General features: G+C 40.5%; 1 protein-coding gene across 1 annotated transcript; it reads left to right on the top strand.

Moving 5' to 3' along the window:
* The first annotated feature begins 5,186 nt into the window (after positions 1-5,186).
* Positions 5,187-14,521, top strand: LOC123972286 (elongation factor 2). The gene is made up of 14 exons (XM_046051668.1): positions 5,187-5,336; positions 6,573-6,787; positions 8,058-8,239; positions 8,335-8,546; positions 8,739-8,914; positions 9,130-9,235; positions 9,555-9,807; positions 9,929-10,124; positions 10,256-10,379; positions 10,558-10,800; positions 12,241-12,594; positions 12,714-12,896; positions 13,219-13,351; positions 13,865-14,521. Exons 1-14 carry the CDS (start codon positions 5,334-5,336, stop codon positions 14,056-14,058), a joined length of 2,574 nt encoding a protein of 857 aa, XP_045907624.1. The 5' UTR covers positions 5,187-5,333; the 3' UTR covers positions 14,059-14,521.
* Positions 14,522-16,509: the final 1,988 nt, after the last annotated feature.

The raw sequence follows: 16,509 nt of genomic DNA, 5'->3' as shown, positions 1-16,509 counted from the left end.
GCCAAACTTATACAAAACTCAGACCCTCTAAATTCAGTTTTCATTATCTCAAAAGTGGTCAAAGTGGACCTCAGTTTCCATCCATTACCAAAGTTGAACAAAGACAAAATCTTTTTGCTTTCCCATAGCAGAACTTCGCCTCACCATTTCTTATCTTTATTGCCATAACTGAAGCATTTGTTTCGTGCTATTTCTAAGCATACACACCATAAAGCAATTAAGTAATAGCAGAGTAGTTTCACAAGAGGAACATGCACACTTGCAATTACATATCTATTATCACATTGGGGAAGAGATTCTTTCAGTGGCAGAGCTGTCCATTTCAGTACAGAAAAAGTAGAATCAACAGTCTGTCTTCTAATTTCTAAAATGAATATCATCAACACAATCCACCCATGACTGCCTCGACTTCAAAGTATTCAAAGTACACCTCTGAGGAAAGAGGGGAAAGTCAGCGTATAGTCAAATAATTGAAAGCCATTTTCTTTTCTCCTCAGATGATTTCTTTTGACACTTTTACCTTCATCAGGCAGTTCAAAGTTGACAGAGATGTGATGTGAATTTCTTTTGATTTCTCTCTATCTTTCTTTTTTTCTTGTCTGTGGGACGTTGTCGTTTTTACTAAACCATTCACAAGTTTCAAAGTGGTGAGGGACATGAATGTGTGGGAAGAAAGGAAAGGAGACCCTCATGCAGAGGCCCGATTCAGACCAATACTATATGCGCCGCACAGCAGAGACATTAGTTCAGTCATTTCCTGTATAAACTATAAAGATGGAAAGGACCCATTTGTTTCTCATCTTTTCTGATTATGTGTCAGGCTGGTCACATATTGTGAATAAATAATACTGTGAAGAAGCCCTGAAGGCTTTGATTTCAACACAGACATTCATTTTTCAGCTCATGAGGGATTCTCAGTCTCTTTACAGATTCAAGAATCTCAAAAATCCTCATATATAACACTATAATATGTCAGAAAAGGTTTAAAGGTTATTTAAATTAATTCTTGTGGAGCCAGTGTGGGTTATGGATTCACTGATTCATGAAGGATAGATTCATTGCTATTTTATAAAATAAGGAATAATTCATACAGAGTGGCCACTGTACGAACCGTGTCTGATCCCTATCCTTCATTCTTTCAAGCTTTTGTGTGTGTGTACTTAATGGATTAAAATCCATTTATCTATGGCTGAGGGCCCAGTATTATCAGAACTTTAATAAGCCTAATTGCATGGCAGAGGAACTCCTATCTTTATTGTTGCACTATCTTCCGATTACAGAGTTTCAAAGTGCATGCAGATGTTATCTAACCAGCACATGGTTAAGAACATCTCTGGATACCAAGAACTGGATGCAGCTCAGAACACCTAATTGCTGTGGTTTTTCATACGGCAAATCCATATCATCGTGTCCATTTGGATGCACCTCCATTGAGAGTCAAGAAGTGTATATATACGCAACATTGCTGGAAGTGATTCACCAAATAACATAAAATGTACCATGAAATCAGAGTCAAGCTGCTGAATTCTCCTTCAATGACTTTATTACACCTGCACACAGACGTATGAGTACAACTAAAGCCCACCTAAAATGATCTCACAGTTCACACAGAATCCTTTCCTTGACGAGGAGGCATGAAACTGAAAAGACATGTTGAAAATAATAGGATGAGCTGTGAAAAGAGAACTTGTGTGTACAGAAAGGTTATGGCTTCTGACGTGAACCCAGATCTATCTGTTGCATGTTGGATTGCTCTTATCTGGAGCTCAGTGATAAATCCCATGTGCACAAAATGATTCAATACATGCAGCTTGTGGGAAATTCCCAGTGTGTCACAAAATAAGAGAAATGAAACTAATGCTGCACTGTGGGGAGTCAAGTAGGTTACTCATGTTTGGGGCACTTCTTAACCCCGTAAAACCCTAAATTCAGGTTTAAGAAATGAAGATTAAACACATGACAACACAATATGGTAGCATGCTCAGCACGTTTTTATCCCCCCTCTAAATCTTTATTGCATAGTTTACATGGAATAAACAGAAGTATACAGAACAGTATACAGGTATATAAAAACATATATTTGTGACGAATCATCCAGACTTTTTCCAGTCAGTGTCATTAACAAATTGATTTCAATATGATATAACATGTGGAATAAATACAATTTCTCTCTGAAACAAGGCATGTTTGTTCTTATTATTCTTTCGAGGATGCTGGGAGAAACACATTTTTCCAACTGGTGACTCAGCTAGATTGGGGAGAGAGACAGAAGTAGGTGGAGGTCTGCCTGTATTTCTAAAAAGCATTACCATGCCTAAAATCCTAATGCAAATTCTATCGGCGTAACTGGAGTATTGTATGTTGATAAAAACTCTCTATAAGAGAGCAGTTGCCCCTTTCCATCAAATAGCTGGTTCACCTGCAAAATCTGATTCTGTACCCATTTCTCAAAAAAAAAAAGAAAAATAGAAATTGTGTTTATAAATCGGAGACCATGCTTAAAGTACCTGCTTGTGGAATACAGATAGTTTCACAGGGAGTTTGTCCACATTGTAATTACAATTTAAAATTATTAACGATTAACGATTTTTTGCTATAATAGGTATGATTTTTCCAGATAAATTCAAAAAGCATGCTATCAATATTTCGACAAATTTTACTGTAGCAGCTCAGCACATGTTTTCATTTCCCGTCCCTCTGTAACATCATAATCATGAGATAACCCATGAAAACTAGCCTGTGGCTAAGTACATTTACATTTGCTTTGAATGTTGATCAGTGTACATTGTCCCTTATCAAATAAACAATACAAGGTTACGGAAGTTTCTCCGTAACCTTGTAGCTGCAAGTGTCACGTAAGTGGTTTCTGGACTGCAGGACTTGTAAATTGCAACTGGAATTTTTTTCAGCCATTTGGGTATTTGGTATAGCTTTAGCATTTTTTTTAAAGAGCTTGACCTGTAGAAACCCCATTACTCATTGTAAGTATAAATTCAGATCAGTTTCTGCAGCGTTCCACAAAGAAGAGGTGCAAAAATCAGCATTGTTTACAAATGATATGATTTAAAACATCTATTTAAATAATGCCCAATAATGTGTAGTGGTGTAATATATCATGTTAACATTCATTAGAAATCTAATCCTATAGTTGTGATTGTTGTTGATATTCTGATAAATTAAGGAGCCAATCCTATGCATTTCTAAAACCTTTTGCGATCAATAAAGGGAGCAGACATCGCCACTACTGGTGTTTACAAAAACTTATTTTCACTTGAAGCAGCCGTGAGGCAGTCAAAATCCTACACAGGGAAGCTTCAAAGAGACCAGCTGTTCAAAAGTATGGGAAAAAATGTTTGCCATTGTTATGCCATAAACCAGGCACTGTTTTTGACATGAGTAATCTCTGCTCCTTGAGTGACTGCAGACACCTGGAAACAGACTGCATTTGCACTAAGTATCACTGTTTTAGTAGGTCAACTCCACTGTGGGAAACTTGACTTGGTGCACAGTGCTCAGTTGTATTGACCACAGAAATGACTGGATTTTGCTCTCATCAGAAACTTTAATATCTTCCCTCCCTTGTATTAATAAAGGCTGTAAAGACGAATACACTTTTTACAGCCTTTGATTATTCCCCTCTAAATTGTTATTTTGTTAGATTTGGACAGACAAAAAGACAGTACCACTTCCTGATAACACACACTTATATACGGTTGTAGCAAATTATCATGGTCAAAATGTGGTTAATGTTCTATAGATCAGTTATGAAAAACACATATTGCTAGTGCACATGTCCCTCCACACTAGCTTGCTTTGACAGTCTTTCTCTTAAATCCATAAGGACAATATAACCACCTGGTAATCTGGACAAAAATCTATTTATTTATTAATAACATGTTTTAGAGAAGTACAACATAGTAACATTTTCAATTTGTGATTACTTTTTGTGAATTTCTTTTCTAGGTTTAATAAAGTCCTATCTCAAAAAGGGTTCTTCCACTATACCATACCAATGAGTCATGTTCCATGTTCATTCACAAAAGCACAGCTGTAACACTTGTTTTACCCCTATGTCCTATTTCAGATTCTCTCAACAGCCCTGAGTTGTTTTGTCATGCTCTGCCATCAGCTGGTGGATGACAGCTACAACATCTTGACACAGTACAGCCTCAAGAGAACGTGAAAGGAGAGCTCCTAACCATCCTTATAAAAGGCAATAAGAAACCCAACAGCAATGCTGGTGCAAAGTGGTAGACATCACTTGACTTCTTTCACCTGGTGGACCGGCTGTCCATTTGACTCAAGTTAAAACAAGACAATCTAAATCACAGACAAGTGGCAAATTGAACCAAACAAAAGTTTTTTTCCCTTGATTCATATGGTGTAGACTGACAACATGCAGGACATGGTAATGTTTGCATTTGCAAGTTAAATTAGGCTAATTAAAAGGTACAGGAAGCAATTCCAGAGAAAATGCAGCTAATATGAAATTATCCATCACTACATAAAATGTGATAAAAATTTCTTCTACTTCTTTCTTTGTAACCTTTCTTTCAACCTTACTATATTCTTTTTTCTTGTCTATTCATTTTTTTCCTTCCATTTGTTTCTTCTAGTCTTATCTCTCCAATCTGTTTTCACTGTTTCATTTCTTCTCATCCCTCATCTCTTCCTTTTGCATCTCTTCTCTGCTGTTTCTTCTCACATTTTCCTTTCCCTTCTCTTCTCTTCATGTCTCATCTTTTCTCCTCTGTATATTTTCTCATCTCACCTCTTCTTATCGTATCTTTTTTAAAATTCAACTTTCATCCAATCAACTTAAGCATGTCCAGAGAGAGAAAGCCAGACGCCATATTTAGAAGTTTAAATTTGGAATAATTATCCTACCTGTCCCCTGGTTAGAGTTGGCCTCTACCTTGTTTTTACCACAGAGATATAGGCCTAGTTATAGCCTATATGAGTCACATACTAAAACTATTTTAACCCTAACAAGGGTTTGGAACTGTTTCACCATAAATGCATCACGACTTTATGCACCCTGGTGCCTCTTTTTTCCGCCCCTGCCCTCAACAGCCTGAGTCTGTCACTACATGCCCAGAGCAGCAGAGGCCGGGCACACATTCATGGCAATCGGATGTGACATCGTACTGTTGAGCAGCAGCGCCCCCCGCTGCTGCAGCCTCTGTCCTGCACCACTACACGACACCGCAGCCGCCGCAGCAGCAGCAGCAGCAGCAGCGTCTCTCCAGTCACCAACGGGACTGCCGGGTCCTCAAAGGCAGTGTTTACAGCAATAAACCGTCACACAGAAAGACCAGCGATCTACAGACAAAATGGTGAGACGCCACTGGGCTTACATGTTCAGTTGATTGTGTTTCTATAAACTATTTGCAGCAGGTGAAAAGCGGCAGCCACTCCACCGAATAATCGTCATGTAGGCTAATAGTTATGATAGTTTCGCTGCAACAAGCTGCTACAGAGTCTGACAGGTGTGTGTGTGAAATGGATGCCGATGCTTAGCGGTGTTATGTGATCAGATAAAGGCTGTGTGTGTGATCTGGTACAACCTACGCAGCAGCCAGCTGATAAAGCTGCGGGGCTGTGGCCTTTACTGCACGGCCGCCCTTCCTCGCTGTGACGTTCATAGCAAATCCTTCAATATCAAGCTACTGCCGTCGCATGACATCTTGTTGATATATTGTAATAAATAAAGCACATGGTCCTCTATGTTCCTGACATGTCTAGTACAAATGCGGTGAAACCGCTGTTACTAGATTATAGTTTTAGAGGAGATTACAAGAAATTGCGTCATAGCCATGGGCCTGCTCTATTGCTTATAACAAGGCTGGTAGGCCATAATGGCTTAAATGAATTATTATTATGATATAAGAGCCTTTGATTGTCTCGGTGAATGTCTGGACATCCCAAACATGCGCTAAATGCATTTAACATATTGTGTGAAATCATGCTGGATCCTTATGTTTATTTTATAATTAAAAGTAAATTCATAATACTGAATTTAGGCCTACAGTGAAAATGCCTACCACACAATGGGACAGACGTCTCTTAAAAAGCCTTTATCATCTTAAAAAATGTCTTAATCTTTACTTAATGTATGCATACATGCTTTATATTGCCTCATTTTAGGTGGTAATAATGGTTATAATTGCTTAAACATTTAAATGAAGACAGACTGAGTGCTTGTTATTGGTCTGTTAAAGATCAAATTCATGTCAAGAGTTAAAGGGGAATTTAAGGTATAAAATGAAGACACCCTGTCCCATTGTGAAATGGTAGCATACAGCTCGGTCCTTTCAGCTGCAGTGACTCAGTAATTCCTAATCTGTTGCTTCATTAGAAACCATAAGGTAAAGTCTTTATGCAGTGCCCTCACTCGTTCTTCCTAGTCAGGCTGAAGGATTCAGTTTCCAACATGTCTTTCTTTTTATAACTCTACTTGGAATGAGATCTGGCAGTGGACATAAATAAACAGATGGATATGATGAACAAAATGATCTTCTTCTGGTTTTAAATGGATGAAAGTAACTCCCATCACTCAATCCCACCACCAGGTGAACTTCACTGTGGATCAGATCCGTGCCATCATGGACAAGAAGTCCAACATCAGGAACATGTCTGTGATTGCCCATGTGGATCATGGGAAGTCCACTCTGACTGACTCACTGGTGTCCAAGGCGGGGATCATTGCCTCATCCCGTGCTGGGGAGACCCGCTTCACTGACACACGCAAAGATGAGCAGGAGCGCTGCATCACCATCAAATCAACGTATGTGGTCCAGAGAAGTGGGTTTAGAAACTGCTCTATTTTTGTGGAGCTTATTAAAAGTTACGAAAACTTCTTGACTTTTTCCTCTACAGTAAATATTCATGACTAAATAAGCAACAATTCAAGTTACATTCGGGGGAGGACATGTACTAATTAATCATCAGGACTGTGTAGGTGTGGTTTGATCAGATTAATTATCTTCAGATTTTGATTCAAATCAAAATGACATCTAGTTTTTTCAACTAAGCCCCATCCACATCAGCACACACACATCTCTTAACTGAAACAACAATACATTTTATAACTTTGGCAGAAAATAGCGTGTGTATGTAGGACTGCATCATTCACAGTATGCTGATTGAGAGCAAAGGTTATCAGTGCTTTCAAATCTAAAATGTACCTGCAGTTTTGAGCCATTGCTTACATGAGCTCACTGGAAACAAGCAATTAGATATAAATGTGTGTGATTTAATTCAAGTTGTGCCATCATCTCAGACAACAAGACTTTAAGTTTTACATACAGAAGCATTTGTAGTATCAGTAAGTCAGCAAGAGTAGGTGTCCAGGAATGTGTCCACCATTTGCATAGTAGTATATGGGGTCTGTAACACAACATGAAAGACTTAAATGCTTCCACAGGTTCTGGTCTGACAGTACCATATTTGAGCCTTTACCCAGCCACCATTTCTACTTTAGGGCGCTGATGTGTTGCTGTCAACTAATTTGTAAGACGCCAGAGTAGGTTGATTCATAACCACGGTATTTGTTTTGTTTGCAGGTTTTTAACTTAATTACATTTGTCATCTAATTGAAACAAAAAACAAAAAACGATTTCACAGATAAATTTGTAATGGCAAAACAAAGATTTTGTCTGTGGAAATCCTTAGTTAAGTCATGTTAAATTCCCATTTTTTTGCATTTTTCAAATCCACTCAGGATGTTTCTGTCTGATTCCAGGAAATGCACCAGCACTGACACTGATTCGCACCACTACATATTAACTGAAATCATTCCAGTCAAACCTGTTTGTAGCATTTGAACTGGTAAGTTTCCACTCAAGATGTCTGCCCCATATAAGTTAGAAGAGCGTCTGACTCATCGGAGTCCAGTATTGAGATGACTCAGTATGTAAATTCATTCAGTTGAACTCATTTAATTCAACTTTATTTGATCCATCCTTTACTTAACATTTATTTTAATGCTGAAGTGGTAGAGAAATGTGAACAGTGAACATGTTCCCAGCCTTTTCCTGTTCCTCTCTGTTCTTCAGGGCCATCTCTATGTACTATGAGCTTGGAGAAAACGACCTGGCATTTATCAAGCAGACTATAGACGGAAACGGTTTCCTCATCAACCTGATTGATTCTCCGGGTCACGTTGACTTCTCCTCTGAGGTCACTGCTGCGCTCAGGGTAACGGACGGAGCCCTGGTGGTGGTGGACTGTGTCTCAGGTAATTCTAAAAGTGGCTGACACCCTCGCCTCCCCATTCAACAAGCACGCAGTCTCGCTTTTCACCTAGACTCACCCGTTTGTTCCCTCTGACAGGTGTGTGTGTGCAGACTGAGACCGTACTGCGGCAGGCCATCGCTGAGCGAATCAAGCCGGTTCTGATGATGAACAAGATGGACCGAGCCCTACTTGAGCTACAGCTGGAGCCCGATGAGCTCTTCCAGACCTTTCAGCGTATCGTGGAGAATGTCAACGTCATTATCTCCACCTACGGAGAGGATGAGGGGGGACCCATGGGGAACATCATGGTGAGGCAGATGCTCAAATAGCACTCATACTCACCATTTCCCCCTCTCTCTCCCCTGCCCTTTGCTGTCTTTCTCCAGCTATAACTATCATAATAAAGCAGAAATGCCAAACTTATTTACAAATGGCTGACAAATGTTGCTATACATTGACTATACTGCAAGTTTACCCAATACAATACCTTTTTTCCTCAGATTGACCCTGTTGTTGGTACAGTCGGGTTTGGCTCTGGCCTCCATGGCTGGGCTTTCACCTTGAAGCAGTTTGCTGAGATGTACGTGGCTAAGTTCACAAAAGGAGATGTTCAGCTGGGAGCAGCAGAAAGGTGTAAGAAAGTGGAGGACATGATGAAGAAACTGTGGGGAGAAAGGTAAACATAATGGCCCGTCCAAACAGAAATATGCTTCACATACTGTAAAGGGTAACTTAACACAAGGCTGAAAAGCTGTGCTCTGTTGCACCTGTAACCACACCTGTAAGTTGCCTCTTAAAATGTTCTCCTCCTATCCTAATAAGAAAAAACAGGATTATGAGCTAGATAAATCATTTGTGTGTTTGATGTTATGCGATAATTTATATTTACAGATTTTTTGACCCAAATGCCGGCAAGTTCAGTAAGACCGCCACCGGTCCCAATGGCCAGAAACTTCCCCGCACCTTCTGTCAGCTCGTTTTGGACCCCATCTTTAAGGTGAATGGAGAAAAAAGTGACATAAACATACAATTTAACTAAGTCAGGACACAATTTTTCTGGTGACCTTCATATGTCTCTGTGCTGTTAAAACAAAGTGCCTAGATATAGGAGTGTAGGACACTAAGATGGAGTGGCTAAAAGCAAAACATAAAGTGCACCCTTTTAGTATTGTCTACAATTGTTCTACAAACGAAACGTATGCCATCAAAATAATTTGAAAGATCACAACATACCAAAAGTTAAGGATGTCTTTAAGGCGACACCTTTGGGCTCGAGTTTGACGACATCTTTTTGCCCTCTCTCACTGTCCTCCTAGGTGTTTGATGCCATCATGAATTTCAAAAAGGATGAGATAGCCAAACTAATTGAGAAGCTGGATGTCAAACTAGACTCAGAGGACAAGGAGAAAGAGGGAAAGCCACTGCTGAAGGCTGTGATGCGTCGCTGGCTGCCTGCCGGAGAGGCCCTGCTCCAGATGATCACCATCCACCTTCCCTCCCCCGTCACTGCACAGAAATACCGCTGTGAGCTGCTTTATGAAGGGCCGGGAGACGACGAGGCTGCCATGGGTCAGTGGAAGATTTTAACAGCACCGCAGCACCTGGAACATTTTGAAAATAATTGCCTGATTTATTAGCTTTATTTTGGCTATGCTATAATCAGGGCCTACCGTCTCTGCTGTCTTCTCAGGTATTAAGAACTGTGATCCTAAGGCTCCTCTGATGATGTACATTTCCAAGATGGTCCCAACCAACGACAAGGGTCGTTTCTATGCCTTTGGTCGTGTGTTCTCTGGCTGCGTGTCCACTGGCCTGAAGGTGCGCATCATGGGGCCAAACTTCGCTCCTGGCAAGAAGGAGGACCTTTACATTAAACCTATCCAGAGGTGAGCATGTTTATGTACAAACCAGAGACCTGAGATGGCAGGAGAACAAGGAACACAAGTTCAAAATTCATGCTTCTCTTCCTATACGTTGGCAACTTTTTATAACCATGCCCTTCTTCTCTTACTTCCAGGACCGTTCTGATGATGGGCCGGTATGTGGAGCCTATTGAAGATGTCCCATGTGGCAACATTGCAGGTCTTGTTGGAGTAGACCAGTTCCTGGTTAAGACAGGGACCATTACCACCTATGAACAAGTAGCGTCATCCTTTTATTTTACCTGCATGGACATCTAATTTAGTTTAAATACTGGTGCACCACACAGTGGATGATTGGTGCTTTATACTGAGTTATTGCTTGCTGTTAACATAATTCTTCCTATAACAACACAAATTGAATAAGTCTCTAGCTTGATGACTCTGGTTCTGTCCGCAGTCCCACAACATGAGGGTGATGAAGTTCAGCGTGAGCCCTGTGGTCAGAGTTGCTGTGGAGGCCAAGAACCCCGCTGACCTACCCAAGCTGGTCGAGGGACTGAAGCGTCTGGCCAAGTCCGACCCCATGGTGCAGTGCATCATCGAGGAGTCTGGGGAGCACATCGTTGCTGGAGCGGGAGAGCTGCACCTGGAGATCTGTCTCAAGGACCTGGAGGAGGACCATGCCTGCATTCCACTGAAGGTGGGACAAGGAGAACAGAGGAACTTGTGCTACATATTTGAACAGTTATTCATCTGCAAAGTTAGGAAAATAAGGCCCTAGTAACTAGTAAATAGGGCTGGACAATAAAACAATAACAATAATTACCGCAATAACAATATAATAAATGTTCAATAAATATTCAATATATGTTTGATTTTATTCACTTGAATCATACACAAATTAGGACTTAATTTTTTATAAAGATGTTATTTTGTTGAGAAAAAAAGAACTGAAAAAAGCTTTTACTGTTTTTACTCATGCATATTTGTTGTCAAAGATTTTTTCAAAATTGTTTTGAATGTTCTACCTCAGATTTGTGAAGTGATCCACTGTTTGGATCGGTCGTGCCGCATAAGGACCCCAAGTTTGGTGTTGAACCGCCATTCCAAACCTAGCTAAAATGTGGTATGGTTGGAAATCCTATTCATTTCAATGGGATTTTCCACGGCCTTTCAGCTTCAATTATCATGTCACCTAGAATCCGAATTGAACGAAATTTTTCAGGTGTCATCAGATGACCATGGGAAGAATTGACCCAAATTTGGTTTGAATCGGACTTGCGGTTATGGAGATATAAAATGCATGTAAGTCAATGGGATTTTTTTCAATAGTGCCAACTAGGGGCTAACTGTGCCAAATTTTGCACAGGCCCTCAGGGGGGCGTCCCACATTAACGCTCCAAATTTGGTGTTGATCGGCCATTCCAAAGCTAAGATATGACATCATTTCCTGTTAGTAGCGTTTTTCGCAAACATTTGTTAGCATATAATTGCGACATTTTTTTGTCAGATCATAATTTCCTCTACAACCTTTCATCAGCTTGGTCCAGAGATTATCCGTGCCAAGTTTGGTGTCGATCGGACTTGCGGCTTCGGAGTAGTTAATTAAAATAGGTTTTTCAGTTTTCGCGATGTAGCGAAGAAAAAGTCTAGGCGGAAATGGGTGTGGCCTATACCACGAGATTCAGCTCGATCCCTCGGACGCGTGGATGTAAGGTTTTTGATATCCGCCACTGTATGCGGGAGTTACAGCGATTTGAATGTGCCAAATTTGGACCTTGCTTGCAGCGCTCCCCTAGTGGTCAAAGTGAGCGAAAAAATTCGCTCACTTCGACCACTAGGGGAGCGCTGACGTCGTCTCATGGGCCTGAACCTACCCTGTGAGTTTCGCGTCCGTAGCACTTACCATCTAGGCTGCAGTAGTGGAATTAGACGAAAACGTATGGAAGAATTAAAAAAATAAAATAAAACAATAGGGTTCCCAGCCCACTCGGGCTTGGACCCCTAATAACTAGAACTATCCTTTCATAAAAAATTACTTTAAGAAATAAAACACAGCAAATACACATTTGATCCTCACATATTTGCATACTCACCCATATTCTTAATTTTGACTGCCTTTTCCTTCATCTCTCTCCAGAAATCAGACCCAGTCGTGTCTTACAGAGAGACGGTGATGGAAGAATCAGACCAGATGTGTCTCTCCAAGTCCCCAAACAAGCACAATCGTCTCTTCATGAAGTCCCGTCCCTTCCCCGACGGCCTGGCTGAAGACATTGAGAAGGGGGATGTCACCGCACGGCAGGAGCTCAAAGCTCGTGCGCGTTACCTCGCTGACAAGTATGAGTGGGAGGTGACAGAAGCCAGGAAGATCTGGTGCTTCGGTCCAGACGGAACCGGGGCCAACCTGCTGATAGACATGACAAAGGGGGTTCAGTACCTCAACGAGATCAAGGACAGCGTGGTGGCTGGTTTCCAGTGGGCAACTAAAGAGGTGGGCAGCAGATAACTGTGACTGCAAGCACATTTTAAATTTGTAGCTCTCTTTAATCAAATGCAACATTTTGTAGATTTTTTTGACACACATTTGTGATGTTGTACCTTCTCCTGCAGGGTGCTCTATGTGAAGAGAACATGCGCGCAGTTCGCTTTGAGATTCATGACGTGACACTCCACACAGACGCCATCCACCGTGGTGGAGGACAGATCATTCCCACAGCTCGTAGGGTCCTGTATGCCAGCCAGCTCACCGCTCAGCCCCGACTCATGGAGCCTATATACTTGGTGGAGATACAGGTGTGTAGGGAGGCAGATTGCTTTCAAAATAAATCCTGAAAAGAAGACTGTGACATGTATCCAGCAGTAAATCAGTCCTGTAAATTTGATTATGTTCTGTGTGGATTCATTTAAGCCTACAACTCCAAGAAAACCACTATTATAGATCTATAGAAGTTTTGCTGATTTACCAAAATGACTTAAGTTATCAAATTTATTTTCTTAATGATTGTATCTTGTTGAGATAATATTGCCCCCATGCCACTTTACTCATCATAAGTATTATGTTTGAAAACTCTCTGATGCCTATTCACTCTACATGGCTGACCTCTTGTCCATGCAGTGCCCGGAGCAGGTGGTCGGTGGGATCTATGGTGTGTTGAACAGGAAACGAGGTCACGTGTTTGAGGAATCCCAAGTGATGGGCACACCCATTTTTGTGGTGAAAGCCTACCTGCCTGTCAATGAATCCTTTGGTGAGTGTGTTTTATTCTGTACTGTGCCATGTCTTTTGTTGTGGGATCAAACTCTTACTGTAGTTTCATGATAAATATTATATGAATCTTCAAGATTTTCAACAATTTCAATGCAACAATATGTTAAGAGTAATTCATCTCTTTTAGTCTAGCACTTCTATGGAAAGTCTTCATGATTTATAAAAACTTGGGTCAAGGAGAGACTACTGGAAAGCTCCAAAGTTTAAATTAAAGCTTCTGTACGTGAAGATCCATATCAGTGAAGCTCTTTTAAAATCAGCTATAAATGGATGGATGAAAATAAAGCATGTTAATAGGGAATCTTACAGAGGGTGCTAAAATACTTCAAAAAGTTCAAAATACCTTTAATTTAATTAAATTCTAATATATATATTCATATATTAGCATTAGGATCAGGGTCACAGGGGGTTGGACATTTATTTCCTATTCATGGCAGTGAATAATATTCCACTATTTAAAACATGACTATTTATATGTATTTATTACCTGCAGGGTTCACAGCTGACCTGCGCAGTAACACTGGGGGCCAGGCCTTTCCTCAGTGTGTGTTCGACCACTGGCAGATTCTCCCCGGAGACCCCAGTGACGCCACCAGCAAACCCTTCCAGATTGTTGCTGAAATCAGGAAACGTAAAGGTCTGAAAGAGGGCATTCCTGCCCTTGACAACTACTTGGATAAACTATAATCACCAACCCCGGATTATAAAATACCAAATAAATCTCTAAACCCTACCCCGTGGGCACTTTAAAATCTTTGCACAGTCTTAAGGTACATCGCACAAATGGTTTTGACTTTGATTCCGGAGCAGAAACAAAGCTTAAGTTTTTGTTGTAGGCTAGTGGAAGCTGCAATGCTTTTTCATTTCACAGCTACAGTACACCAAGTGCCTAGGGCGAGGGTTTTGGGGAACAATTGGATCAAAGCAGTTGTATTTCATGTTTTTTTTCCCTCCACATTACCCCCCCCTCATCTACCAGGATGGGCCTGTAAAATTGCACTGTGATACTGCTGCAATAATGCGTATTTAGATGGATCATGGCCAGATAAAACCATGGAAACCACAATAAGTGTTTCAGAAGTCAATCTACCGGGACTGGACCTTTGTTCAGTAAATGTCATTAATAAAAACATTAAACTCTTGATGAAAATGTGACTCCTGAAATTTATTATTTCTCTGGTGGGCTTAAGGGAATAGTTCAATATTTTGGGAAATATGCTTGAAGTATTTAAAGTAAAAGTACTAAATGCAGAAAAATAGATGTGAGTGATATTACAAAATATTGTTAGATTATTATTACTCATGCATTAATGTGTGAGCAACATTTTATTAATCAATTGTTTGGTTTGTAAAAAGTCTGAAAATAGTTAGAAATGCTGTCACTATTACCCTGTAGCCAAAGTGACACCTTCACAGTGCTGGTTTTGTCCAACCAATAGTACAATCATCAAAATTATTAAAAATAATTACGAAGAGGAGCATCTCCTCAGATTTGGGAAGCTGAAATGAAATGTTTTTACATGAAACATGACAAAAACAATTACCTAAATAGTTGCCAGTTAATCTCAATGTGTCAATCAACTAACTATTTCAGCTGTACTATAAACTGTTGGGTAGACAAGACATTTTACAAGCTCTACATATGTTTTGTGTAAAAAAAAAAAAATCTTAATTCCCATGCAAACTTGGGAAGTTACTACATAGAGCTAAGAAATGAAAAGGCAATGTACTGTTTTGGGTTCTGACGTTATAACAAACACATTATTAGTCTTACAATTATCTCAGCTAAGTTTTATATTGAGTACATCAATGCAAACTTGCCAAAATTAAGCCCCTTTTGTTTTAATCTTGCACTAATAAGAGTGTAAATTAATGTATCACTTTATTTTAAGTTTATCAGTAAATTACTATTTTTTGTATTTGTACTTATGCACTGTGAACTCCCATGGCATTTTGTTCTCATGGTGGTCTAAAATGTAATTGTAGTTCCCAGTCTTTATGCTAAGCTACAGTGAGGAAAATAAGTATTTGAACACCCTGCTATTTTGCAAGTTCTCCCACTTAGAAATCATGGAGGGGTCTGAAATTGTCATCGTAGGTGCATGTCCACTGTGAGAGACGTAATCTAAAAAAGAACAATCCAGAAATCACAATGTATGATTTTTTAACTATTTATTTGTATGATACAGCTGCAAATAAGTATTTGAACACCTGAGAAAATCAATGTTAATATTTGGTAGAGTAGCCTTTGTTTGCAATTACAGAGGTCAAACGTTTCCTGTAGTTTTTCACCAGGTTTGCACACACTGCAGGAGGGATTTTGGCCCACTCCTCCACACAGATCTTCTCTAGTTCAGTCAGGTTTCTGGGCTGTCGCTGAGAAACACGGAGTTTGAGCTCCCTCCAAAGATTCTCTATTGGCTTTAGGTCTGGAGACTGGCTAGGCCACGCCAGAACCTTGATATGCTTCTTACAGAGCCACTCCTTGGTTATCCTGGCTGTGTGCTTCGGGTCATTGTCATGTTGGAAGACCCGGCCTCGACCCATCTTCAATGCTCTAACTGAGGGAAGGAGGTTGTTCCCCAAAATCTCGCAATACATGGCCCCGGTCATCCTCTCCTTAATACAGTTCAGTCGCCCTGTCCCATGTGCAGAAAAACACCCCCAAAGCATGATGCTACCACCCCCATGCTTCACAGTAGGGATGGTGTTCTTGGGATGGTACTCATCATCCTTCTTCCTCCAAACACGGTTAGTGGAATTATGACCAAAAAGTTCTATTTTGGTCTCATCTGACCACATGACTTTCTCCCATGACTCCTCTGGATCATCCAAATGGTCATTGGCAAACTGAAGACGGGCCTTGACATGTGCTGGTTTAAGCAGGGGAACCTTCCGTGCCATGCGTGATTTCAAACCATGACGTCTTAGTGTATTACCAACAGTAACCTTGGAAATGGTGGTCCCAGCTCTTTTCAGGTCATTGACCAGCTCCTCCCGTGTAGTTCTGGGCTGATTTCTCACTTTTCTTAGGATCACTGAGACCCCACGAGGTGAGATCTTGCATGGAGCCCCAGTCCGAGGGAGACTGACAGTCACGTTTAGCTTCTTCCATTTTCTAATGATTGCTCCAACAGT

This window comes from Micropterus dolomieu, linkage group LG06, assembly GCF_021292245.1.
Source record: "Micropterus dolomieu isolate WLL.071019.BEF.003 ecotype Adirondacks linkage group LG06, ASM2129224v1, whole genome shotgun sequence".
NCBI classification, from domain to species: Eukaryota; Metazoa; Chordata; class Actinopteri; order Centrarchiformes; family Centrarchidae; genus Micropterus; species Micropterus dolomieu.
Note: the sequence above shows the minus strand (reverse complement) of the source record. Positions and strands in the feature narration are given on the sequence as shown.

Coding starts and splice junctions, on each gene's coding strand:
- LOC123972286 (XM_046051668.1), top strand. Junction 6,788..8,057: donor TGCATCACCATCAAATCAAC/GTATGTGGTCCA, acceptor TCTGTTCTTCAG/GGCCATCTCTATGTACTATG. Junction 8,240..8,334: donor GGTGGTGGACTGTGTCTCAG/GTAATTCTAAAA, acceptor TCCCTCTGACAG/GTGTGTGTGTGCAGACTGAG.